The 26740-nt window shown below is 40.3% G+C and overlaps 1 protein-coding gene across 1 annotated transcript; it reads left to right on the forward strand.

The window, feature by feature from the left end:
- Positions 1 to 1189: 1189 nt before the first annotated feature.
- On the forward strand, positions 1190 to 25640 carry FKBP1B (FKBP prolyl isomerase 1B). Its single transcript, XM_032214470.1, has 4 exons — positions 1190 to 1257; positions 5577 to 5624; positions 23731 to 23843; positions 25147 to 25640. The coding sequence occupies exons 1-4, from the start codon at positions 1221 to 1223 to the stop codon at positions 25273 to 25275; spliced, it is 327 nt and encodes a 108-aa protein (XP_032070361.1). The 5' UTR covers positions 1190 to 1220; the 3' UTR covers positions 25276 to 25640.
- The last annotated feature ends 1100 nt before the right edge of the window (positions 25641 to 26740 follow it).

Genomic DNA, 26740 nt, shown 5'->3' on the forward strand with positions numbered 1-26740 from the left:
GTAGGGACAGAATCAAACAGGGTGTGTGGGAATCGGCAAGCTATCTAAATGATTTGATCTTCCCAAAACAAAGCATAGCTTTCTTCAGAGCCAGATTTAACATTCTTCCTTCAGCACTCCTCCAGGGCAGGTATAAGGGAACACCTATAGCAGAACGGGTTTGCATATGTGGTAAAGGAGAAGTGGACGATAATTCACATGTTCTATTACACTGCGAGCTATACAGAGCTTGTAGGTCTGCACATATTCTCCCCTTATTAGAGAGATTGCCAGGGAGGGCAGACCATTTTTATCTAGGCTTTCTCCTCCAGGACACTAACCCGGTTACCAAGTATGCGGTGGCAAAGTTCTGTGCTGCTGTAATGTCCATAAGAAAAAAAATTGGCTACAGAAGTATAGCACCATCTTGCACCAATTATCTGGACATACCTTTAACAATCTTTGGACCATTATGTTATTATCCACTTTTAATGCCAATACTTTTTAATTATATTTTAATGTTAGTATTTTTTGATACAGTGTAAAAACTAATGTGTATTGCTGGTCTTTTGACCGTAATAAAGATTTTACCTACTTACTGGTCAAGAGCAGCTTCTGCCCAGAAACAAACAGTTGCGGCCTTGGGGAGCTGAGGCCGCTATAGACACTAATCAAGTGGCTAGGTCAGTCTGCGTAGGTGGTTAGATACCACTGACGCTGACCGCTGGATGCATTCAACACCCATCAAGGATGAATTCAGCACAGCGAATCTTTGCTACCTCCGTGCGTTTCAAAAAACAATACCAAAGCTGACCCCGAGAATAGCTCTGGCCGCACGTCTGAACGGGCAAGCATCCCGCCGCCAAAGGAACAATCGCCGCTATCCTGCAGGAAGCAGATTGCCCATTCAGGCTGCGCTTTTAGCCGCTCGCGCCCACCCCGACACTCCAAGCGGCTACCGACTCCAATGAAGCAAAGCCGGGGGCTTTACCCCCCTCCCTCTCCGACAGCCCTGCCTTTCTTCTGCCATGGAGTAGGGGGATTGGCTAAGGGAGACGAGAAGACCTCCCCTCTCCCATCTTTTTCATTGGCTGGACATCCTGACTGGCAGCTCCGAGGGCAGGTGAAAGGGGGGATGCGTTTGCCGAAGAGTCTTGGCGGAGCCGGGGCTGAAAACGACAGCCTTGATTAAGAAGCGGGCTGGGTTGGACGTGGGGGACGGAAGCTGCGGTTGGATAGCCATGGGAGTGGAAGTCGAGACCATTTCTCCGGGAGACGGTACGGTTCTACGGGTTTGGTTTTTTTTTTTAACCTCCCTTTGTGACTTTCGCCGTTGGAATAGAGACTGCGGAGGTAGGAGGATGCGGGGGGGGGGGATTGTAGCCGGAGGGAGCCGGAGAGGAGGCGCGCTATTGCCCCAGCCACCACTGCCCCTTCTCTGCAACTGCTGCAGGGGCCAAGGTAATATCTTTTGGGGAAGTGTGTAGATGTCGTATGTGTGTGTGAGAGAGAGAGAATGTAAAAAAGAAAAGAAGAAGACATGGAAGGAAAACCAGAGTCCATTATTTGGGACAGGAAGCCGAATTTGAGATATATATTTTTTTATCCCGCGAGAAGGGTGTGCTTGCTACACAGCAAAGGTGATGGAGCAACATCAGTCCTGGTAAATCAGTGTATATGGGAAGAGCGAATAGACTTCTTCCATGGAATAAACTAAACTTGAAATAAGGAGAGTTGTCTGAATGGAGTAGCACCTCCCCGTGCATTCATGAATTTTTATATACTCTGATCCTCAGCTGTCTTTCCTTTGCCATAATCTGTGCTTCCAGATAAGCGCACCTCCCTGTCCAAATTGTCCCCATTTATTTGTACCCATTTCCTGTGTTCATGTCCATGTTTGTTCTTATTCCTGTTATCTTGTACATAAATAAAATAACATAAAATAGTTGCTAGTTTCCTAAAATGTCTTTGGTAGCGTTTGATGGAAGTTGCAGATCAAAAAACGGTGAGTTGAATGGCTTTCCTCCAGATATTAGGAACTGTGGCCCAAAGAGAATGGGAACCTAGAGGCTATAAAAGCAAAATCTGCAATGGAAATTGCCAGGAGAAAAGGAGGAGTTGCTGTCAAGGAAAAACGTGAGACTTCCTGATTTAGAAAACGGAGACTGGTGTCTTTCCAGAACGGCATAAAGAAGGAAAAAATATCTTAGAGGGCTCTATGGGGTCACTCATTTGCAGTTTTTGGCAAGAGCAGCCACCCCCAGCGATTAGGGTTTATTTAAATGGCATTTACTGACAGCTGCATAAATCCAAGCATGGTGAAGTAATTTAGGAACAAGAGCAAATTATAGTGACCATCACCATTTAGCAGACAGAGATGATCTGTTTCTTGGTGCCAACCTGGAGAAGGCTTTTATTCTTAGAGCAGCCAAGTTTACAACTGCAGCACCTGGCAGCACAGTTTTGGGAGAATCGGGAGAAGTGGTCAATAATTAGTAGGAGAGTATTAATTATTATTAATGGATATTAAAGAGGGGTGATGCAAACCCATGTTGGTTTTGCAAAGTTCTTGCTATTAAAGGCCATTTCTGATAGCATCTTTTCCAACAATCCCATTTAATTAAAAAGTATAAACCCGCAGCGCACTTCATCAGATGCATAACAGAATAAGAAAGTTGGAAGGGACCTTGGAGGTCATCTAGTCCAACCTCCTGCTCAGACAGGAAACCCGATACCATTTCAGACAAATGGTTGCCCAGTCTCCTCTTAAAAACCTGCAACGTTAGAGCATTCCCAACTTCTAGAGGCAAGTTGTTCCACTGGTTAATTGTTCTAACTGTCAGGAAATTTCTCCTAAGTTGGTCTTCTCTCCTTGATTGGTTTCCATCCATTGCTTCTTGTCCTGCTTTTAGGTGCTTTGGAGAATAGATTGACCCCACTCTTTTGGGGGCAACCCCTTAGATATTGGGACACTGCTATCATGTCACCCCTAGTCCTTCTTTTCATTAAACTAGACATACCCAATTCTAGCAACCTAGCATAGAGGCTAGATTGATGCAGATCTTAAACTGGAGTGGGGTACGAGGAGGGGAAGGCAGGTTGGGTTAAGCAGGTGCAGCTTACATGTGAAACAAATTACAAGTACTTCATCAATTAACAATTGTAATGGGTTAAAAACCATTAATGTTCGTTAATATCCCCCACCCCTCTTAATTTGGGAAATGTTCACTTTCTGATTTTTTGCCATCACAAACTAGCACAGATTTCCTTCTATGGCATCTGCAGTTGAGGATAATGTGTTTCCCAGATAATAGACTTCAATATCCACAGCATAGGCAAAATGTGGTCTTGTGGTATCTTTGCAGAATTTCCATGTGAAATTTTTGTTTAGCATATCTCATGACACAAAAAATGACTCCTGTGAATGCCTAAAATAGCCGCAGCATGCTTGACCTTAGTTATAAAGTTTTTGCAAAGCTTTCCGTCTTTAATATTTAGATGAAGTGATGGCTAGACTCTTCAGTTTCTATCAGTCATGATGAATATTTAGCACTTCCTGATTCGGAGGAGGAATATTTCTGATGGCTAGTTGCTGGGAAAATTAAAAAAGGGAGCTATTGTTTTCAAATTAAGATTATTAGCTTTTCAGAGGCATTAAGTTTGCTACTGTGGGAAATAGGCCGTTAATGTGAACTGAGATTTTTTTCTGTTACCCTGCTCAGATAAAATCAAGAACCTTTCTTTAATAATTGCTGAGCAAATACCGGTAAGTTTTAAAGGAGATGTGTAGCAAGGTTCTTAGAATAAGATCATTTACTACACCCGTATATGGCTGGTTGATCTGTCAAAAACATTAGTCTATGATGATCTATGTTGCAAACCTTTGATCAAACTGCTAATCTGGAAACATTAGTTGTGAATGAATGTCATTTGGTAAAAAAAAAACCTGTTGATTTCTGTATACAAGCTAGTTTATTATTTTGATTCATTGCACATTCAGCTAGATGTTCAGACTGGGGTTATTATTTTTATCCATTTACTCATCTATATTGAGTCTTTCCCAAAGACCTGAGCTAGGGAGATGTGGATGTGTTAAAGCAGGGGTGTCAAATTCAAGGCCTGGGGGGCCAGATCTGGAAACAGCGAATGACCGGCCCGCGGTGTCTCTGCCAGTGAAAACAGAGCTCAGGAGGGCTGTGGGTGGCCCTTGTGAACTCCATTTTCACTGGCAGAGGGCTGCAGGAGGCCGTCACAGCCTAAAAGCTCAGAGCCCATTTTCATTGGCAAGAGCGTTCATGCCACCAGAGTGACGTTGAGCTGGCCACGCCCACCCTGGCCACACCCACTGTGGCTCCCCAAGATCAAACACAACCCTGATGCTGCCCTCAATGAAACCGAGTTTGAGACCCCTGTGTTAAAGTTATCATTATTATTTTATTTGTATCCTGCCTTTATTATTTTTACAAATAATTCAAGGTGGTGAACATATCAGAGGTCAGAGAGAGAGTGAATGGCCCAAAGTCACCCAGCTGGCTTTCCTGGCTAGGGTGGAATTTAGCGCATAGTCTCCTGCTTTCTAACCTAGTGCCTTAACCACTAGACCAAACTGGCTTGTATCTGAAATCATGCTTCAAAATAACCCTTCAATGTTTAATAAAAGGTACTAGTAATAATTATGTATTTTTTTTATTAAAAAGTTTTAATAAGTTTTACAATTGTATACCTTTCCCCTTCCTTCCCTCCCCCCCAATCCCACATCCCCTCCCCCCCTCCCCCCCCAACCTGCCAGAGCAAATACGGGGTATAAACATTTAACAATCATACACTAAAATAAGCTAACTAACTTTAGCATCGTACCTTCGCTTATACTTTAACTCCCCTTTTATAAAGCTAACTTCAGATATATTGTAACATTCCTTGTTCATTCATTCAGTGAATGAATGAATGATGTATTATTTCTATTCATTTTCAGTAATCACTTTGTTTTTTTTTTTGGTAAAGTTAATTATTAGCATTTTGTTTCTGAAGATCAGGCTAAATTCCCATGTATTCTGGACTTCCTTAAAAACTTAGTTCCCCAGAAAGCCAGTCTTATCTGACTATAACAACTGGTTAAACCTTACTTTTTTTTCTTTTTCAAAGTACAGCAAGAAAAGGTTACAGGATATTACCATGGCATATTCTCAATTTGTTGGGCTTAAAAAAACCTTGTAGTGGTTAACACAATGTAGGTGCCTCCTGGGATGCATTTTACTAGAGACCATAAAAGATATGACAATAAGTTGATATGGAAGGTTTTCCCTAGTGGGATAACATTTTGAAAACATGACGAATGCCAGAATGAGGGGAATAATATAGAGACATTACACTGATTATGTGTGTAATTGTTCAGTGTGTGACTTTCCATTACATATGTAGACTGGATTTTACTATTACCCATAGTGTTAAAAACCAAACTGAATTATTAAACTGCTTTCTATTTTTCTTATATAGATTGATGTATTGGTTCATTCTGTTTTATCTTTTTAAAAGAATATATATTTTACCAAAGAGATACTTAATATGTTCTTTTAAAGCATGTTTTATATTTTTAACAGGAAGGACTTTCCCAAAGAAAGGCCAAACATGTGTAGTCCATTACACAGGTAAGGTCCATTATGAATAAAGTGATTTGTTTATTTTCATTTCAGCTATATGCTCACCTACCCAGCCCACTCCACTTTGTAAAGAGTGAACTTGATGGAGATACAGGTTGAGGCTGTAAATTGGAAAACAGCAATTTAGTAGCAGAAATATTTCTATTGCTAGTGTGCTATTTTTCCCATCCTTGAGTTTAATGCCCTTCCACAATCATTGATGGCAGGATAATAGTGTTCCAGGTAGTGTCTTTGAGGTATGAAGAGGTAGAACTCCTCTTGATTCCAGAATGAATTATGGAAGCTTTAAAAAACTATCACGCAAGGAGCATTAGAATCCAAGGATTTCTTCATCTTTACAGATGTGACAACCAATTAAAGAAGTTATAGTACAAAGGAATTCCTTCCAATATAATCAGTATTATTCCAATAAAGACTCCATCAAAATCTCAGAGCAGATTGTACTAGAAGTACCAAATATTTACTCCTAATGTTTGAGGCAGATGTTTCCAAAATGATGAAATGTTCTAGCTCTATGTCTAAATTCTAGAAGAAAGTCTGAGTTGCTGGGAAGAGTCCCTTGGTTCATAATATGGCTGTTCAGATCCCATTTATTCCCTTCTGGTAAGAATTGCCATATGTAGTATATATTTATGTAGCAAAGCTAAGTGAATATGTGGGAGTAGACAGTTAATAACATCAATTCTTGCAAACAGTATTCGTATCAGACGTAAAATGGATCTGGTACCTTGCTGCTGTAATTTTGATGTAAATACAGTGACTTTGAAACCGTGACAGAATTGGATCTAAAAATGATGGCTATTAAACTTGAATTAGAAATATCTTGATCATGAATCTCACTGGCTGAATTTTGTCCAGTTACTCTCTCTTGACACAACCTATATGAAGGGCTGTTTTAGAGATAAAATTAGGGAAGACAGTTTTGTATGTGATAGAAATAAAATCAATGTGGGGAAATGTAGAATATCAACACAGTAAGTAAAAATTGGTACAGAATTAGAGTGAGCAATCCTTCTCCAAGTCTGATAGTAATCTAATTGTCAAATATTTGCGCACTCTGGAAGTAAGGATACTTTTCATATATTCTCCCCCTTCCTTCTATACCAGAAATGTAGTTTGGCTTTTCTGTGATTTCTTCTACAATTTTTTCCCTCATGTTTGAATTTTTCCATTGTGCACTGATGAATCCATTTGATTCAAGACAGAGCAAGCTTGAGGACTGTAATAAGTATGCTTTTTGATTCCAGAAGGAAACCAGGTGCCTGATAAAGAAATATAATCTAATAGGAAGATATATGTGTCTTCCTAGCTAGATGGAATACCTCTATTACAGTGTAATGCAAATTGCACTGGAAGTAACATTACTGAAAATTGCATCACCACACACATTGTAACTATGCCCTAGGAAAGATAAAGCAGCCAAAACTGGATTAGCTACACACACACACACACACACACACACACACACACACTTACACATACACCTGCAATTTTATTGTTTTTGCAAAGCTTCATCTTTTCAAAACTGTTGTAACCTAAGGTGGGATGTTCATTTATATGGCAATTTTTCGCTACATCATTACCATGCCTCAAAAGATGGGAGATTTTTCTTTTCCCAGAAAATTAATCTGATTATCTATAAAATGGATTGCCAAGAGTTGTGGGAGTATTTAGTGATTCTTAATAGCAAAGAAAACAGTTTGTATGTTTTGTGTAAAACATGTCTTCTGAGACTCTGCAGAAATAGTTGCTTTGTAGAAGTCCCAGATGTAGTCAATAAAATTCCCATTTTCCTTGTTTAGTGTTCTGTTTTTTAGAATGAGAGAAACTTAAGAGGACTACAATATTGTGAATTGAATTACTAATAATTTATATTGGTAATCATACTATGTAAATAATTAAGGTGGTAGTTCTTGTTTTCATATTTCATCTTCCTTCATAACAGGAATGATAAATTATTAGTGCTTGTTGCTTTAATTTAAAATGAAATGGGCCAAAACTAGTAGCATCTGTGCTTTATGGGATACTTACACTACAGAAGCAAAGTAAGCAGAAGTATATACAGGTAGCCATCTGTGATGATAAATAAGCCTAGAATTACAGTCCTAAGTCATTGCAGTTGTAAGTCAAGGCACCATGTGACTGAATTAGAAGTTACTACTAATGACATCATTAAACAAATGCAGCAATTGTTAAGTGAATTCATTTTCCCCAATGGGCATTTTATGCTGGAAACCAGAAGTAAATGCTCTAAACTAGCATAAAACATTGCAAATCATAGTTATGTGCTGGGGGTGCTTCAAGTAGCTGTAAAAGTGAGCAAGTTCTGATAATAAATCAAGGAATACAAGTAACAAGTGACTATAATATAAATAGTGGTTTGATTTCCATATTTCTGTTTTTTAACAGTGCTATACACACATTTATTCACTTGTGATTTATGGCTAGCATTGTGTGAAAACTTAGCGAGTTGTTGTATATTTAAGTTTACTATGGGTTGGCAGTTTGTGAAATTAATCAATGTAAAACACAGGTGTCAAACTCGCAGTGTTATGTTGCTGTCATGTGACTTTTTTTCCCTTTGCAGAGTTGGGATGGGCCTGGCCCGTGTGTGGTATATCTGGCCTGTTGGCCGCCACTTTGACACCCCTCAAAAAGACAGGTTTTGTCCGAAGAAACTATAGACCAGATATATGGATGATGTAGTGTAGTGACCACAACTTTGCCAAATTCTAATCCCATAGAAGTTGTAGGTCCCAGATTTTTGATGCATTCTGTAATTTAGCCTATTTGAGGTATCTTGGTTCAGAAATTGTTGCCATGTGACGCACCGCTTCACCCAATTAAAGGTTACAAATAGACGGACTATAATAGGGAGTACATAATACACTGATACTATTTCTAACAGCATCGCTATTCTTATAACTTTAGGCCTGCTTAGAACCCATGCAATAGACCTGCAGGAATGAGATTATGCTGTGACCTCCATGCCCACCATCATGTTCCTGCTGCTCAACTACACCATCTTCCAAAAATTAGAAAACAAAGCAGGTAGTAGTCCTTCAGCCTATGAAGTGTAAAAATGTGGGATAAGAATATAACAACAACAAAAGAAAAGGCAAGGCCAATGAGTGTGATCCACTCCTCTAATTAGAGCTGAATTCCTAAACATCTCAGTTGCTCTGACTTGCCATCAAGAAAATCTGCACTGTTAAAGATGTAAGAACTCTTCTGCATGAAACTAGCTGAAAATTCTCCAAACGAGAACACTTTATGCACATCAAATAATAGAATATATCAATTTAAATGCACAATGGTGCAACCTGAGGCTCTGTGACTTTATACTTGCATCTGAACCAATCACCAAAAAAGGAATGTCTCTGGCCCAGATAAGGTTGCTTCCAAATACAAGTTAGGACATTGTAGAGCTATTTCATTCTAGTGCAGCTACATAGCCGCACTTAACCAACCTGAAACAATCTCACAAGCTAAGATGGATTGGCATTAGTTACTACTTGGGGGAACATTTGAGAAGAGCACATTGGCAGACCACTTCTGTCTTGTTGCCAAGAGAACTGCATGAATGAACCATGCTTGGGCTCTAAGGAAACTATATTTACATTTCCTTAATTTGGTTTTCCAAGGAAAGGAAAAAATAGAAAACAGCGGATTGAAAAATCCCCACTCCACCAAAACCATGGGTTAGGGTTAGGGGAGGGAGGTCTTATAAACATTTTGGCTTTTTCTTACTTACTGTGGTTGTTTAACTATGTCCAAGTTCTATTTTTTGCCTGGATCCTATGTCAGACACTGTAAATGAAAGAGACTTGAGCGATGCATCCCAATGATATTATGAAGGCTGGGATGCTTGAAAGGATATACTGTAGATTAAATAGCCACTTTGCTTTTTATGCCAGTGATCTTATACCTTTAATAGCTACCAGAGGCAGCAGTTCAGTCCTGATGATTCTTAATCAAAGGACTGAATATCTAGTTGCTTTTCCAAATATTTTGAAAAGCAACTACAAATTCCACTCCATTCCCAACAAGAATAATAGGATCAATGTTTGTGGGAGATGTAGTCTCACTTATCAAATAATCCCATCCTGTTTGGTATCATAATACCCAGATGTTTGGATGGTTTCCATCCTGATAACGTTCAAGCAACTTGTAGAGATTTGTCTATTATCCCAAGCTTTGGGACAGGGTAGAGTTTGACTGCTGCTAAAATGGGGTATAGATACTCTTCAATTTACAACACTTTACTTAGTAACAATTCAAAGTTAGAACAGCATTGCACAAGAGACTTATGACTGTTGCAGTATCCTTATGGTCATGTGATTTGAATTCAGATGCTTGACAAGTGGTTTATGTTTATGACGGTTGCAGTGTCCCGGGGTCAGGTGATCATCTTTTTGCGACATTCTCACAAACAAAGTCAATGGGAAGGGCAGATTCACTTAACAACCTTGTTAATAACTCAACAACTGAAGTGATTCACTTGACAAACATGGCAAAAAAAGGGTTGTAAATTGGGCAAAACTTACTTAACAAATTTCTCACTTAGCAATGTAAATTCTGGGCTCAATTGTGATCATAAGTTGAAAGACTACCTGTATTTTGGTAGTATGTTGTTTTGAGGCTGGTCCTGATTTCTTTTTGTCTTTTTAACTTTAAAGAAAAGTTTTAATTATAAGCTGGCCACAATAATTGGCAGGCAAGTGATTGGCAGTCAAATGTACAACCCAACCATACGTTGACGGAATCTACACCTTTTGACCACAATCTCGCCATGCAGCTTTTTATCGGCAAACACCACTTCTAAAAGAGCGACTTGCACTCTATCTGAATTGCTAGCACCTGTTCCTTCACATGTTTTATTTCCTTTCCATGAGATCAGACAATGTGTGAAAATACAGTCTAGTGTGAAAAGTATTTATGAGTGATTGGAAATAAGTCATAGAGGTGATAATATGTGAATAATTGCTGGTGCGATTAAGGACCTCTTGATGCATCAGTTTGGTCTCTCCGTTGGATATGAACAGCTGCTAGTACTGTGTCAAGTAGAAAAAGAAGAACAAGTAAGAACCAATCCTATTTTTTTTCTGTCTCAAGTTCATTTTTACAAACAGTTTTTTTTTAAGGGACAGACTTTTCTGATTTGTGAATATGGTATATGGGCATGGCTAATAATGGAAACCTTTTAGCTTCTAGCCACGTTTTCTGTGAAATTCATATTCATAAAAATATGGCAATAAAAATGTAAAGAAAATTCTCAGCTTAGGCTTCATTTTCTTTTAGTTGTCCAGTGGCTCTTACAGAGGCTGAACAGTTTGGGTGAGAGGACGGGGGACGGGGGGGATGTTGCCTCTGCTAGAAAAAATGTTTGCCTGCCCCCTTCACAGATGCACCGAAGATGACATTGATCATCTTTGAATATGATTCTGGCTTGGAGCCAATCAGTTTGCTTTTATGCAGCATGCCCAGATCTTTTCCCCATCACAACTGACAATTGGCAGAGATCACAATTAATGCTATTAAAAGGGTTTCTGTCTAAGATACTAGCAGCCCAGCGGTTTCCTTTAGTGCTGCTTCTTGTTGAAACACAACATTGGTGCACATTTTGTATCTTGATGTTTTAAGCTTTAAGCTCAGTTCTTATAAAAATGTGTGTGCAACATTGAGGATGTTGCTATAAATTTGTCGTTGGAGGAGGAATTGGGCAGAATGGCATGTGCGAAAGAGATCTTGGGCTCAGAAGAGCAGTCTGCATCTGGGACTTAATCACTTTTCCCTGGGTCAGGGCATCCTGTGCAGACATTCTCCACAGGTCAAGGTAAGCCAACACAGGTCACTAGTTCCTCTGATTGTATTCTTGGGTTTATATTAAGCACTAGACTGATTTCCCACTTTCAGCCCTACTCTACTTCTGTAAATATTTTTGCTGCTGGTATCTATTGTTGGCAGAGAACACCAGCTGAGAGTTCTCTTAAACCTTTCCTTAATATGTGGCTCTGTGCCAATGGAAACTAGACTCTCTTGCTTAGACTGGGGAGTGCAAGGGTGAGCAAAATTAAGATAAGCAGTAACGTCCTGAGTGGTTTTCCACCAAATGTTTCCTGCGTGGAGAACAAGTGTTGTACTCCTATATTTTAAACACAGAGAGATTTATATGGTTGCTTCCTCCAGTACCCAGCAGGATCCAATTGGCAACAACAACAAAAAAAAAGATTGTCTGCAGCTCAGGGTGTGATAAGAGTGTGGCATAGCGGGACTTTTGGTGGTGATGAAAAAGTTCGCTCATCCACCCAGAAAGAGGAAAAGGATAAAGAGAGACAATGGAATATCTTGTGAAAGGGAGAGCAGAGGCTATATGCAGGAACATTCTACGTATTTTTACATTGTGGCCTGGCTGACAGACATTTGTAAAAGCACCCACAACAGTTTCTCCACATTCCAAATATTCTCCCTATAAAAATGTTGGAGAAGCTACTGTACAGAATACAAACTTTTCAGTGGGCTTGAAGGTTTTAACTGAATGGTGTTTTTTTTCTTATTAAGGGAAGAATACCCTATACAAACACAATTGAAGCCAACATTTCTATTATTAAATGAGACATTTGTTAAGTGAGTTTTGTCCCCATTTTAACACCTTTCTTTCCACAGCTGTGAAGCGAATCACTGCAGTCAATAAGTTAGTAACACGGTTGTTAAGTGAATCTGGCTTCCCCATTGACTGTGCTTGTCAGAAGATTGCAAAAGGGGATGGCTTGGGAAAACAGCAACAATCATAAATATGAACCAGTTGCCAAGCATCTGAATTTTGATCATGTGTTCATGGGAATGCTGCAAAGGTCGCAAGTGTGAAGTGTGACTTAAGTCATCTTTTTTCTTTACCATTGTAATTTTGAATGGTCAGTAAACAAACTGTTGCAAGTCGAGGACTACCTGTAGTAAAGACATCAACCTCATGTAAGCTCAAAAATAAGCCATACTGACCTCAGTGAAACTTTATATATGCAAGTTTGTGAAGTGTACATAATTCCATTTAGGAGCATGATAGAATGAAACATCTGTATCTCTCTGCTTTGGGGCTGTGTATATGTATGTATGTATGTGTATGTATGTATGTATGTATTATATATACACATATACACACACACACATATATACATACATACATACATACATACATACATACATACATACATATTCTGAGATATATGGCAATATCTGATTGCCAAGAAAGCAGGGAATAGGGAGTTGGGCATGGACTTCAGTTCAGTTTTTAACTGTTGGTTGTTTGTATGATAAGAGGTTACTATCTCACAGGTTTGTTTTCTGAAACTCTGCTTTCTGCCTGGGAATGTGACTAATTGTTTTATTTTCTTGCGAGTGATACTAAAAATAAAGGGTATTTTCTTTTGTTTCCTTGCAAAAACAGGTGGCTGAAGAGGAGTATGCATGAATTTGGGGGGAAAAGGTGGATAAAAGCAAAAGTGATAGTGCAGATTATACAGGAGAAAATAAGTGAACTGGAAAAAGGGCAGTTAGAAAAGGGGGGGATTGGTTTGGGAAAGGGGAGGAAGAGAGAAGATTTGGCTTGGATAGTCCTGATCATCTTATTTCTCTGAGCTATTCCAGACTTTATAAGTGGTGTGAGAACTTATCAGACTGCGTCTGTATTTTTGTGTTAAATTCATTAGAGAATATGCTATATTTATAAGTCTACTGAGAGATGGGGTGATAAGCTTTCAACACTTACTCAATAAATAAAGCTCTTATGCTTGCAATTTGCAATACTTACCTGTTTCTGATACCGTAAGTGACTAATTAAGTGCCATCAAGTTGTTGTTGACTCTTAGTGACTATATAAATAGATTTTCTCCTTAACCTGGTTTTCCAACATTATACCCATTGCCACTGTATCTGAATCCATCCCCCTTACTGATGGTCATCTTCGATTCCCTTCCACCTTTCCCAGCATTAGAGTCTACTTTGGAGAAGATAGTTCTTCACAAATGAAGGCAAATATACTGTCCCAGGATAATGTTGCGTGGTCCAATCTGGGTCAGTCACTGAGACAGAAGTTTACTCTTCTGAGCTTTCAGACTCATGCTGGAGTCCATCCTCAGAGAACTTCTTTCTATAGGAATATGGAATATGGAACTTCTCTCTACTACTTAAGTTAGTCGGGCAAATTAAAAAAAAAAACCAGATCCTAAGAGCAATTTTAAATATGTCTCCATGTACAAAGTAGGATAACGTAAGTATTGTTATTTGTGCCCTAGTGAAAACTCTGGATTGATTATTTTAATGATCCATTTATTCGTTTTCTTCACTGTCCATGGCATTTTCAGGAGTTTTCTTCAATACCAATAGAAATATGCAGAATACTTCAAGACAAAACGTTCCATCTTTGGAAAAGGCCTAATAGGACGTTCAGAATTTGGAACATTTCTGCATCAAAACATTTGCATATACCTACAGGTGACATATATGCAAAAGTTTAACTGGCAACTCCCTTGTTTCAGTTAGAGAAGGTTCCCTGTGGCAAAGTCATGTGGGTTTTTCTTTTTTGTCTCCACATTTCTTCTCTGAAATGGGGTTTGAAAATCAAATAGCTTCAGAGAAAGTTCCTGTTTGCCAAACTAAGTTCAGACACTCTGCTAATGTCATTTGATACCTAGCCAAGGAACTTGTGAAAAGCATATTGGAATGAGTCGCTAGTGAAAAAAGAGATAGACAAGTTTGTTTAAAAAAACATTCACAATATTAGGCTGCTGCAGGAGAAGCATTTTTGTACAATCAATATAATTCCATCATATTTGGCATTGGTCATACGTTAGATACTTTGGTTATTAAAATGCAACAATTCAGGCAAACTGGAATGGGTTTTGAAAAAGGCAAACTAGATGATAGAGGAAGAAAAAAATCTGAAGTAGGATAGGAAAATCTTTTAGAATATCTGATAGGAAGCCATGTAGAACAGGGATCTCCAACCCCCAGTCTGTGGACTGGCACTGGTTCGCAGCATGCCATCAATTGGTCTGCGCAAACAAGTGAAGACCTATTCGTGGGATGTAGGAAGCATGTGAAACCATGTCCCCTCCGGTCCACAGAAAAACATTTCTCTGTGGCAGGGATCATGCTCTGGCTAAGGAATTCTGGGAGTTGAAGTCCAAAGTCGTAAAGTTGCCAAGGTTGGAGTCCCCTGCATCTATGGAACCGGTCCCTTGTGCCCAAAAGGTTGGGGCCCTTTTATGTAGAACGCCAAGATCAAGTTTTTGTTGTTTCTGAAGTAGGACAAGGCATAAAATATTTAAGTTAGTGAGACAAATTCAAGAAAAAAAAATCCAAAACCTCCTGAATATTAAGAGCAATTTGAGATTGGAACATGTGTTTAAACAGATGCTGGTCAGTCATCGGTTAAGGATGCTTGAATTTGGAATCCAGCACTACTACGTGGGGGACAATCTAAATGGCCTCTTCCAATTTATTAATGGGTAATCAAAGGTTAATATGGAATTTTTATCCTATGCTTGAACCTGGCTTTCAATCTTCTCCTGCCATTGACAGTTTCTATTTGAGGGCAATTTTCAGTATGTTGTCTCATTATTTCCTTTAGCAATGTTTTGATGCATCCATAGGTGATCATTCTGTACATGGGCTCACTACTTGCAGCATACTTGGCTATTCCTTTATTATGAAATTTATATGGTGACCATCTCACAGTTTGAGGTGACTCTGAGCAGCAGGTATTTATAGGATAATAATTTGTGTTATCCTGAAAAGTAATAAGTGAATCTTAGGCCCATGGCAGATGTTTGCAAATCAGTGGTACAATAAGCCTTTTCAACACATAGAACAGGGGTGTCAAACTCAATTTCATTGAGGGCCGCATCAGGATTGTGTTTGATCTGGGGATGGGTGGGAGGTGGCCAGGGTAGGCGTGGCCAACTCAACATCAGTCAGCCCACCCAGGCTCTGTTTTTGGCCACGACAGCCTCCTGCAGCCCTTTGCCAGCAAAAAAAGGAGCTTGGGGGCTCTGCGTCCAGTCCCCACAAGCTCCGTTTTTTTTCTGGCAGAGAGCTGCAGGAGGCCGTCATGGCCAAAAACGGAGCCTCTGAGGATTGTGCGCAGCCCTCCCAAGCTCTGTTTTTTCTGGCAGAGGCACTGTGGGCTGGGCCTTAGCTGTTTCCAGGACAGTCCCATGGGCTAGATGTGAGCACCCCGTGGGCTGGATCTGGCCCACGGGCCTTGAGTTTGACACTCCTGGTGTAAAATATAACATGTTGGGAAAGCCAGTTGTAGAATATGGAATAGATTAACATATCTGAAACTTCATTGGAGAATTAGATAGAAAAGTCTAACATGTGGTCAATAAATACACATTTAGTATTTAGATTTAGATTTAGATTTAGATTTATTTTATTTGTATGCCGCCCTTCTCCGGGAGGGACTCAGGGCAGCGAACAACTCAAAGGGGGAAAAGGGGAACATAGAACACAATACAAGTAGTTAAAATAGCCAAGAATCACACAACCACACAGGTTGAGTGGGGAGGGGAACTCATCAACCCCAGGCCTGCCGGCAAAGCCAGGTTTTGACGGCTTTTCGGAAGGCCTGGAGAGAGGTGAGGGTCCGAATCTCTGCGGGGAGTTCGTTCCAGAGGGCCAGAGCTGCCACAGAGAAGGCCCTCCCCCGGGTAGTAGCCAGGTGGCATTGGCTGGTAGACGGAACCCGGAGGAGGCCGACCCTGTTTGATCTAATGGGTCTTTGGGAGGTAATTGGCAGCAGGCGGTCTCTCAAGTACCCAGGTCCAATACCATGAAGGGCTTTATAAGGTACGACTAGCACTTTGAAGCATATCCGGAGACTGATCGGTAGCCAGTGCAGCTCGCAGAGGATAGGTGTAACGTGGGTGTACCGAGGTGCACCCACAATCGCTTGCGCGGCTGCGTTCTGGACGAGTTGAAGTCTCCGAATACCCTTCAAGGGCTGCCCCATGTAGAGCGCATTGCAGTAGTCCAGTCTTGAGGTCACGAGGGCATGAGTGACTGTTGCGAGTGCCTCCCGGTTCAGGTAGGGACGGAACTGGTGCACTATAATATTATAGAGAAATAATAACTAGTATATTTCCAGCCTATGAAAGATTAAAGGCTAATGCACAAGTTGATTAAAAGCAACAGGGCATTCGGTATTTTGCAGTATCATACAGAACATTAACTTTCGTAATAAATCTCAAAATAATCCCTGTGGCTCTCTTGGCCCCATACCTGGAATCCATTCGATCGATAAAGAACTGAGTAGCAGCTGCTCATTACCATAGGAGTAAAAATAAAGGTTGCATTTTCAAACAGACTACATGGCATTTCTGAAGAGTACCTGTAGAATTCAATAAATAAACCAAGCATAACAATTACATGTCATTTGCATATAATGCAGTAACTGCTTTATGCCATTCAGTAACCAGAGATTTCTGGGCATTTGACCAGGTAAAAGTTATGACCACAAATTACATGCATATAAATATGGACATATTATAAAGTTGGAAACAAGTTAAAACAGCTTTAGAATAATATCTTGGATTTCAGTATGTTTACTGCAGAAAGGGAAGAGGGTTAAGCTAAGTGATGGTGGCTTGGCTAAAGCCATATAATAAGTTCAGCATGGCAAACATCTTCACTTCATTCCTAAGGAGGACCATACCTTGTGCCAGGCATGTCCATCCCATGGGCCACATGCAGCTCTGAACAGCTAATAATGCAGCCCCACAACATTGTAAACTTCTAACATTGTGCAATTTATATGCATTAACTACAGGTAGTCCTATACTAACAACAGTAGATTTAGTGACCATTCAACAAAACAGCAGAACTGAAAAAAGTGACATGACCATTTTTCACACTCACAACCATAGCAGCATCGCCATGGTCACCTGGTTTACATTTGTATGCTTGACAACTGACTCACATTTATGACGGTTGCAATGTCCCAAGGACATGTGATCCCCTTTTGTGACCATGTGACAAGCAAAGTCAATGGGGGAACCAGATTCACTTAACAACCGTGTTACTTGTTTGACAACTGCAGCGGTCCACTTAACGAACATGGCAAGAAAAGTCATAAAATGGGGCAACACTGGTTTAACAAATTTTTCACTTAGCAACATACATTTTGGGCACAATTGTGGTTGTAAGTTGAGGACTACCTGTATTTTACATATATTTTATGCAGCCCAAGAGAATTCCTTTTCACTCAATGTAGCTCAGGCAAGCCAAAGGTTTCAGCATCTATGCTCTAGAGAGTGATCTATAGAAGTTGGAGTAAAAATGAATGGATTGTAAGGAATCTGCTATCAAGTTTTATTTTGATGCAAAAGTTTTAGAAGGACTATTCAGCAATCCCCTTTCTGGTTGCAGTTTTTTTTTTTAGCTTTGGTCTGATTCAGGTATTTTGGTAAGCAAAGAAGGAGATAAAAACTAATAGCAATGTTGATCAAAACGATCAAGTTTTACCTAGACTAAAAATGAGAACGTTACAGGTTACGCATCTTTTTCTTATGACAAATGCTTTGGTGGTTGGAGTACTGCATAAAATAAGTGCTCTCCATTTTTCATTATTTTTCCACCCGACATCACCTTTTAATTTTCTCTCTCTTTTTTTCTTCTCTTTTATGCATATCCATTTATACACAGCAGTGGTAGGATTCAAATTTTTTACTACTGGTTCTGTGAGCGTGGCTTGGTGAGCGGGGCAGGGGAAGGATACTGTAAAATCCCCATTCCCTCCCTGCTCCAGGGGAAAGGATACTGCAAAATCCCCATTTCCTCCCAATCAGCTGGGACTTGGGAGGCAGAGAATAGATGGGAGTGGGGCTAGTCAGAGGTGGTATTTACCTGTTCTCCGAACTACTCAAAGTTTCTGCTACCAGTTCTCCAGAACTGGTCAGAACCTGCCACCTCTGATACACAGTCATAATAAAGTAAGCTGGGGCTGGTAAAAATGTATCCTATACAGAGCCGTGACCCGTCAAAAGCGCGAATGTCATAAGCGCGCCGACAACACCGCGGCGCTAAAACCGCGATTTCAAAAGCGTGCCAACAACAGCGCGCCGACAACAGCGCGCCGACCGAAGCGCGATTTCATTTAAGGTAAGATTTACAGTTAGGTTGAGGGTTAGGTTGAGGGTTAGGTTGAGGGTTAGGTTGAGGGTTAGGTTGAGGGTTACGTTACAGCGCGCTTCTGTCGGCGCGCTTTAGGGCTAATTAGTCGCTAATTCGTCGCGCGGTTTTGTCACCGCGCTTTAGACACCGCGGTTTAGTCAGGCGCGCTTTTGTTGTGCGCATATTTGTGGTGGAACCATACAGAGCCACACATGCCAGCCTATGAATGAAGCACAAGTAACTTCTGAATACAAAATACACCGAATGTTCCTTGGTTTGAAAAAGCTAAACGGATCTGAAAGCAGCCCACTAAATCTCAATATCAAAATGACAGAGTCTCAGTAATATTCACTGTAGATGAAGTGCTCAGTCCAAGCCTTCCAGATTGCTGACTTGCATCTCTGAAATGAAAGGTAACCAGGCAGTCAATGCCTCTGCCACTGTCTAAGATCCTACGTGCTGCATTGGTTAAAGGAGGACATAGGAAACGGCAATTAACTTGCAAGCCTTGCAAAAAAAAAAAATTGTACTCAGTGACTGTCTGCGTTGGAGATGATGAGCAATTCTGAAGCCAAAGCCGTATTGGGTTTTCAAAATCGTGACAGGCTCGTAGCAAGAGCTATTAATAGCAGTGGCAGAGTTAGACATTCCCCAAATAACAAGCTGCGAAATATTTTACTGCATTTATAGGGCCCGATCCGGATTTAGAAGAAAATGAAAATCGTGTTGGAAAATCAGGGACAATTCCTTGGATCCATAAAACATGTATTCAAATCAAGGCGAAACTGTCCATATCGCATGCCTTTACGACGTTTTAGATTATAGTTCAAAACAGCTGCAGCTATATTAGGGTTTGGCAGATGTTCATACTATCTGCTGGCCGTTTAATTTTTCAACTAAGCCATAAGTCCTGAGGGGGCCTGAGGCATCAGCACATCTTTGGTGCAGCACTACTTCATAATGTAGTTGAATGTTCTAAATTGTGTTCTCATGATTACAAAACCCTAATTAACCCAGATGGGCTGCAAGGCATAAAAGGAGCAATATTTTTTGCCTTGCATTCTACATTCTTTCAATTTAGATTATTTTTTCCTAGGCTGGCTCACTTTCTGCACTAACCAGCACAGTTGGAAAGAAAATTTGTTTAAATCATAATTTGTGGGGAGCTAAGGAGCGAATGCATTCAGCATTTCCTGCTCTCACAATTCTCTTTAAAAAATGTAGACCAACCTGCCGAACTACTGGTTGGCCCGTTCGGGCCATTTTTCACTCTCCCCAGGCTCCAGAGACATTCCTAAAGCCTAGGGAGGGCGAAAATGGCCTCCTCAGGCCCCCTGGAGGCCTTCTGGAAGCCAGAAACGGATCGTTTCTGAACTTCCAGTTGGAGCTGTTCTTTGCCCTCCCCAGCCTCCAAAGACTTTCCTGAAGCCTGGAGAGGGCAAAAAATGGCCCAACGGCCCAACTGGAAGTTTGGAAATGATCTGTTTCTGGATTCTGGAGGGCCTGCGTGGGGACAGGGGAAGCCATTTTCGCCCATCCCAGGCTTCAGGAAAGCCTCCAGAGCCTGGAGAGGGGTTGTGCACACATGCGCAGGTGGACAGGGAGGATTGAGTGGGCACACATGCACGGGCTATCGTGCCCACAGCTGCAATTTTGGCACGCTGTAAGAAAAAGGTTTGTCATCACTGCCCGATATGGATCTAAGCCACCACATGTACTTTCACAATCAGGTTGCGAGGAGGTCAATGTGATCTGAACTGCAATGCAGAATTGTAGGAATGTATCGTTTGATTAAATAGTCTAGGATGTATTCTAGAACTGGAGGTAATAGTAATTTGAAGAGGAAGAACAGAAAATGCACAGTTGTTACTCTCTTAGTCTTAGTATTCAGGCATCTTCCCACATTCCAACACTTTTCAAGTCACATTTCACTATGTTTCCAAAAAGACAAGGTTTTATGATGAGTAGGAAGATAAACCTTTTAGCAGGTCCCAGTGTGTTTAGAGCTGCAGTTTCATGCAAAGTAGCATTGTTTCCAATTCTCTGAACCGTTTTTATATTTCTGTGATAAATAATCTAACTTTCTTCCCTGTCTGCCTGCAATTTCTGCTCTTTGATGTCTTTTAAAGTTTTCTTATTTGTAATAACTCTTTAAAGACTGAACCCTGCAATAGCATTAGGCAAGAAAACAAAACGAAAGTAAGTAATGCATGTTGGAAAATATACACAGCTCCTGCCCAGTCCTCCAAAGTTTGCATAAGTTTTCTGCCATCTTATTACTCATTTATCTATTATTAATTATAACACCATAGTGGTGTCGGTTTATATGTGGCATGAAAAATCATCTAGCATTCAGTTTGCGAGTGTGAAAAAATAATTGGCCTCAAAGTCAGTCAACTCAATTAAAGGGATACTTGGCCAGTGGCTTTGGCTATGTCATTAGACAATGGGGGTCTAATGCGTATACATTTTATAAACTTTGACTTCACTTATCAGAGTTACATTCTCACTGTATGGGTTCTAGAGATACATTACGCCCTGCTCAAAAGAAACTGAAGCCTCTTGTTTTGGCTAAAGCCAATGTTTATGATTTCACCATCAGAAAGACATGGGTAAAATGGGTTTTATGGGAGAGTAGTAGGATAGAAGTAATATCTCTCTAAGGAGAGCATTGAGGCTCATTGAAGCTTTGCCAAAAAGCACTTAGATAATCTTCCAGACTTCTGGAGGAATGTTTACGTACACATGAATTCGAAGGTGAACTTTTGACGCTACAGAAGTATTGTTATGTCTGGCAGAACTAAACCCTGCATTCCACAAGCATAATTTTAGACCAACTGGAGCGTGGTTTGGGAAATTTTGCTGCGTTAGGACATGAGCAATTTCCCATCGTCAAAAAATCACAAAGTGTATTTTTTATTAGAGAATATTACAGAGGGATAGGAATTATAATGTGAAGTGTTCAAACCTAAATGGACACTGGGTTCTTTGGACCCAGAATGGCCAACTTCGTTTTACCTGCTGGTAGCTCTTTGAAGGAGCTGTGCCTTTTCCTGGACTGACACAGTAGCTGTGCAGGCTCAGGAAAATACATATTTGAATTAAGATGTATTAAAGAAGTTGCAGCAGGCATATGAACTTCATTGACAGGGCGGCCTTGACCCCATCACTAATACGTTGCACTATTATTCATAATACACTCTAAGCCAAAACCCAACAAATCAAATTATGATTTTTGTACAACGATTGTGTCCAGTCAGCATCCCGGAGCCTAATCTACTTCACAAGTTGTTGTAGAGAAATGTACTCTTCTTTAGGAGAAGAGTTAGAAAAAAAATTCCCCAAAAAAGAAAAAAAAAGAAAAAAACAAGTTCCCATTTGGAGGAGTTTCCTTGGGGAGCTTTTTAAAAAGCTTGTGTTTATGTCATCTTTTCCCTTCAACAGTTAAAGATCATCTTGTTCATCTGTAACTGGATACCTTGCTAAAGCTGCTTTGCTTGCCAATCGGTCCGGATGACACTTGGGATTTTAGCAGGCAGCAGTACTGACAGAGGGTGGTTACATAAAAGTGAGAAATGTGCTGCTCCTTCCCAGTCTGGCACTTGAAGTATAATGACAATCCTATTTAGAATACTGCAAGCAAATACCTTGCAACAGAATAGAACCGTAAGAGTAAATTAAATCAAACAAAAAAAATGTATTCTAGCATTAACTGACCTGGAACTGTATATACATAGATACAGTGCCCCAAAGTATGAGTACCATTCCACTTTTCCCTAAAGAATCCCAATTTGCCCTGAAATATGTTTCAATTGACACAAATAAGTGGTATACACTATTCCATTCTTTATTCCATTATCCATGGAGCAGATATTTTTGATTCTGATGTAGAGGTGACGTATTCTTGTAAATAAGGGGAAAGGTGGAGGGATACCAATCCTTTTGGCTATATCGGTAAGCATCCCTGGCTGCTACTACTGTAGAGGCCACCAGCCTTTCCCTCCCTACAATCTTCAAGATTCCTTGGGTCAGTTTGAAGTAGTATGTACTCTAACTCTCAGAATGCTGACTGGGTAATTCTGGAAGAGGAAGTCCATACAATTTTAAGTTTCCAATGATGAGAAACACTGCCTTGGGATCTCAAGTCCCTATTAATCTTAGCTTGGCCCTCTGTTTGAGGCTTCAGCTTATCCTGTACCCAGTCTCCTGTGTAATAAATTTGTCAATTTTGTTTAGCCCAGTGGTTGCCAACCTTCTTTTGGCCATGCCCCAACTAAGCATTTCTAAAATCCTGATTCCCCCCCCCCCGCCGTGACATATAATTCTTACTTTACTCAAAAAGTGAACTCTACTCACGCAGAGGAAGCCTAAAAGTCCATTAACTTGGTTTAAACAAGGTTTAAATTGAACCTATTAAAAATCAAATTGTGCACACACACACATACCCTGTGGGACGTGGGCTCCACGTTGGGAACCACTAGTTTAGGCTGAGGTATGCCTCTTACAAAGGTGGGTTGTTGGGGGTTTGCAGGGGTTTGGGAGAACTTCTAGCTAAGATTCTGTGCAGTTCAGAGAACCCCCAAGTCCCACTCCTAACTGGCCCCACCCATCCCTCCCCGGAGTCACCACGCGGCCTATTTTGGATGCAGGTAAGTGCAGGGCGTGCGTGGAGGCTTGGGGAGGGTGAAAAACGGGCCAGAGGGCCTCCGGGGAGGCCGTTTTCACTCTCCTGGAGGGTGGAGGAAAGCCTCTAGAGCCCGGAGAGGGCAAACACACACACCCCGCCATGGTGTAGGAGGCCGCCTAGGTCACGGCACAGCCACAAACACCCAGCAACCTTGCTAAAATTTTTGAAGCCCACCCCTGGCTTATTGTTAACTTGTTAACCTGACAAGAATAGGAAATGTTTATGTTGCTTTGACAGGAATGCTTCAGAATGGAAAGAAGTTTGATTCCTCCCGAGATCGAAACAAACCTTTCAGGTTCAAGGTTGGTAGACAAGAAGTCATTAAAGGGTTTGAAGAAGGAGCTGCACAGGTAAGAGAATTTATCTTTTCCGAATAGAAAATGCCACAGTCGTAACGCTAACAGTGTCATAAATGAAAGAGGGGGGGGGGAAGGGTATGAATTTAGAATCTCTGCAATGTATGTGTTGGTATGTTAAAATTAGTACAGACAGGCAAACAGTTCTAAAGCATATTTACTTTTAAGTAAATCCATTGTACTTAACAGGACGCTTCCGATAAGCATTAGATAATCCTATCTTTTTTTTGGTGGCTTTTTTCCTTGCGTTTTCTGCTCAGATTCTTCTGTGTTTTATATAATTTCCTCCTTTTGGTCCTATGATTGTTTGATTTCTCCCCTGCTTCTACGTTTGGGATTGCAATTTCATATGAAACACTTCTGAAGAGAATAAAACGTAAGCTTAGAAACTGAATCACCCACACACCATTTCTGGATCCCTAAAGTTTTCCAAATGAACTTAGAAGGGCCTTGTGAGTTTAGGGCATTCTGTACTAATTGAGAGAAGTTAACCAAATTGACAGCAGTTGAGTATTTACTCTGCCTAATATGAGCTTCCATGTTTCCCACTTTTTTATGTAAGCAACTTAGAATACCGTCTTCTACAAGGAAGTAAGGGGCCTATTTAATCCTGTTAGGATTTATATAAGAGCAAGCTCCTTAATCACCTCTGTAGGTGTTTGCTTCTAATAGCTACCTGTTGTCTCCATCTAGTGGTTTGTTGTATACAAAATTAAATTTAAATGAATATGTCTCACAAGGATAAAATCTCCTTCCAGTCAAGCCAGGGGTATCAAACTCAAGGGATCCAGCCTGTGGGTTACTTAGATCTGGCCAGTGGGGCTGCCCTAGAAAACAAATAACTGGCCTATAGTATCTCTGTCAGTGAAAATGTAGCTCCTTTTTTGTTGGTAGAGGGCTGCAGGAGGCTGTTGTAGCCGAAAACTGGGCCCGGGGATGCATGTGCGATCCCTCCACGCTCCATTTCCGCTGGCAGAGGGCTGTGGGAAGCCATCGTGCCCAAAAATGGGGAGAGGGGGCATGCACGGCTTCCCAACAGGGGTACGATCCTATCGGTGTAGCAATCAATTTGCTCTGAGCACACTTTTTTAACATATATTTTTGGCTTACATGTTTGAAGTATTTTTTGGTTCAAAATGGTAGGAAATAAATTTGGCGGCATGAATTGCGTTTTGATCTCATGATTTAAGGTATATAGAACTTTTGACTGTTATTGCCAGTTTTAAAACTTGATGCATCCTGGGACATGGGGCTCTCAACATTTTTCTTCTCTCTTTTTCATACCATCTAATGACAGATGAGCCTTGGACAACGGGCAAAGCTCACCTGTACACCTGATATGGCATATGGAATAACAGGTCATCCTGGAGTTATCCCATCCAATGCTACTTTGATTTTTGATGTGGAGCTGCTCAGGATAGAATAAAATCAGGACTAATTAAAAAAAAACTGTTCATCAGTGTTCTTTCCCCATTCTTTTATAATGGAAGAAATCTCACTGAAATTTGTATCTTCACTCAAGTTGTCATGCCAATAATGCTTATGAAGTTGTTTTGCCTACTTCCTTTCCCTCTCTTTTTTTTTTAAAAAAAACCTGATTATTGGTATTTGTTCAGTTGGTTGCTTCTTTACTATGGAATGCAAGTTGTACATTTTATTTTGCACGTGAAGCTTCAAAATTGTGATTAGAATTATATATATAATTGAAAGCTATATATACAGATTTTACTTATTGAACAACCACTGCCTTATAATACACTAAAGGAACACAGGTGCTCAGAAAACAAGTGTACATTGTGTACACAAGTGGGCATTAGCCAAACCAAGTTACCTGCGCTGCCACTTTTTTCTCAAGCTGTTCCACTTGCAGCTGTTTTAATTAACACATGTGAAAACTTTTCAGAAAAATAAAGTATTGATATTTTCTCTGTTGCCTTTCTCTTGTTTTAAACTACCGTCGAGCCAATACAAGCATTTATTCTGTTGTTTCTTTTGTTGAATGGATCAATCTTACCAACCCAAATCATGCAGTCCATAAATCCAAATACAAGCTTAGATTTGAATTGTGCAAATTCCCAATCAATGCTCTTCAAAGTCTGCATATCAAATGTCGTAGAATTTTCCAGATCCTCTGAAGGTTTACAGAGAAATCTGCTCCAAGTTCCAGTTTAGTTGTGATTGTCTTTAGATTTAAGGAACTTCCTAATGTAGCACTTGCTGAAGTGGGAATTTATTCCTCAAAGAGAAAAAGAAGGCATCCTGAAAAAAGAATAGTCCCTTTTGCTTCCGGAATCTTCTCCATAAACTGGTTCTTACCTCTTGAATAGAAGTTGGGATGCATTCATTATATTGAGAAATAAAATGGTTGGGTTTAGCTTAGAAAGAATGCGAAGGAGGGAGGTGGCCTCAAAATTGTGTAATATATGTCTGGTGACTGATTCCTCATGGTACCTCTTAGCACAACTAATATATTTTAACTAGTAGATATAGGAGAGGGAAGAGTCAATCGCAGTTGTGAACATAAAAATCTAACTATATTCAAAACGGGTCATTGCTCAGTCCGGAAGCTCTAATTCATCACCACCCAGTTTGAGTATTCAAACATAGCCATTCCCTAAGTATGAGGAGTAGAAACCACTTTCAACTTTTAATCTTAGACTTATTTCTCAAGCTTAGTTTCCTAGAATTTATACCAACTGCATATGCTGTCAAAATTAGACATAAGCTGAGAATCTGGACACTACTCATTTTAAGACAAACCAAATTAAAATTCACACAAAAGTTGAACTTCAACTTTTGAAGGCAAGCTGTTCCATTAGTTAATTGTCCTCGCTTAAGTTTCTCCTTAATTCCAGGTTGCTTCTATCCTTGATCAGTTTCCATCCATTGTT

This window comes from Thamnophis elegans, chromosome 3 (assembly GCF_009769535.1).
Source record: "Thamnophis elegans isolate rThaEle1 chromosome 3, rThaEle1.pri, whole genome shotgun sequence".
NCBI lineage: Eukaryota > Metazoa > Chordata > Lepidosauria > Squamata > Colubridae > Thamnophis > Thamnophis elegans.

Bases quoted from the DNA above. Each gene is read 5' to 3' on its own strand.
- FKBP1B (XM_032214470.1), top strand. From the start codon at position 1,221: ATGGGAGTGGAAGTCGAGACCATTTCTCCGGGAGACG. The intron at 1,258-5,576 runs GTACGGTTCTAC...TATTTTTAACAG, and splicing joins GACCATTTCTCCGGGAGACG to GAAGGACTTTCCCAAAGAAA. The intron at 23,844-25,146 runs GTAAGAGAATTT...ATCTAATGACAG, and splicing joins TTGAAGAAGGAGCTGCACAG to ATGAGCCTTGGACAACGGGC.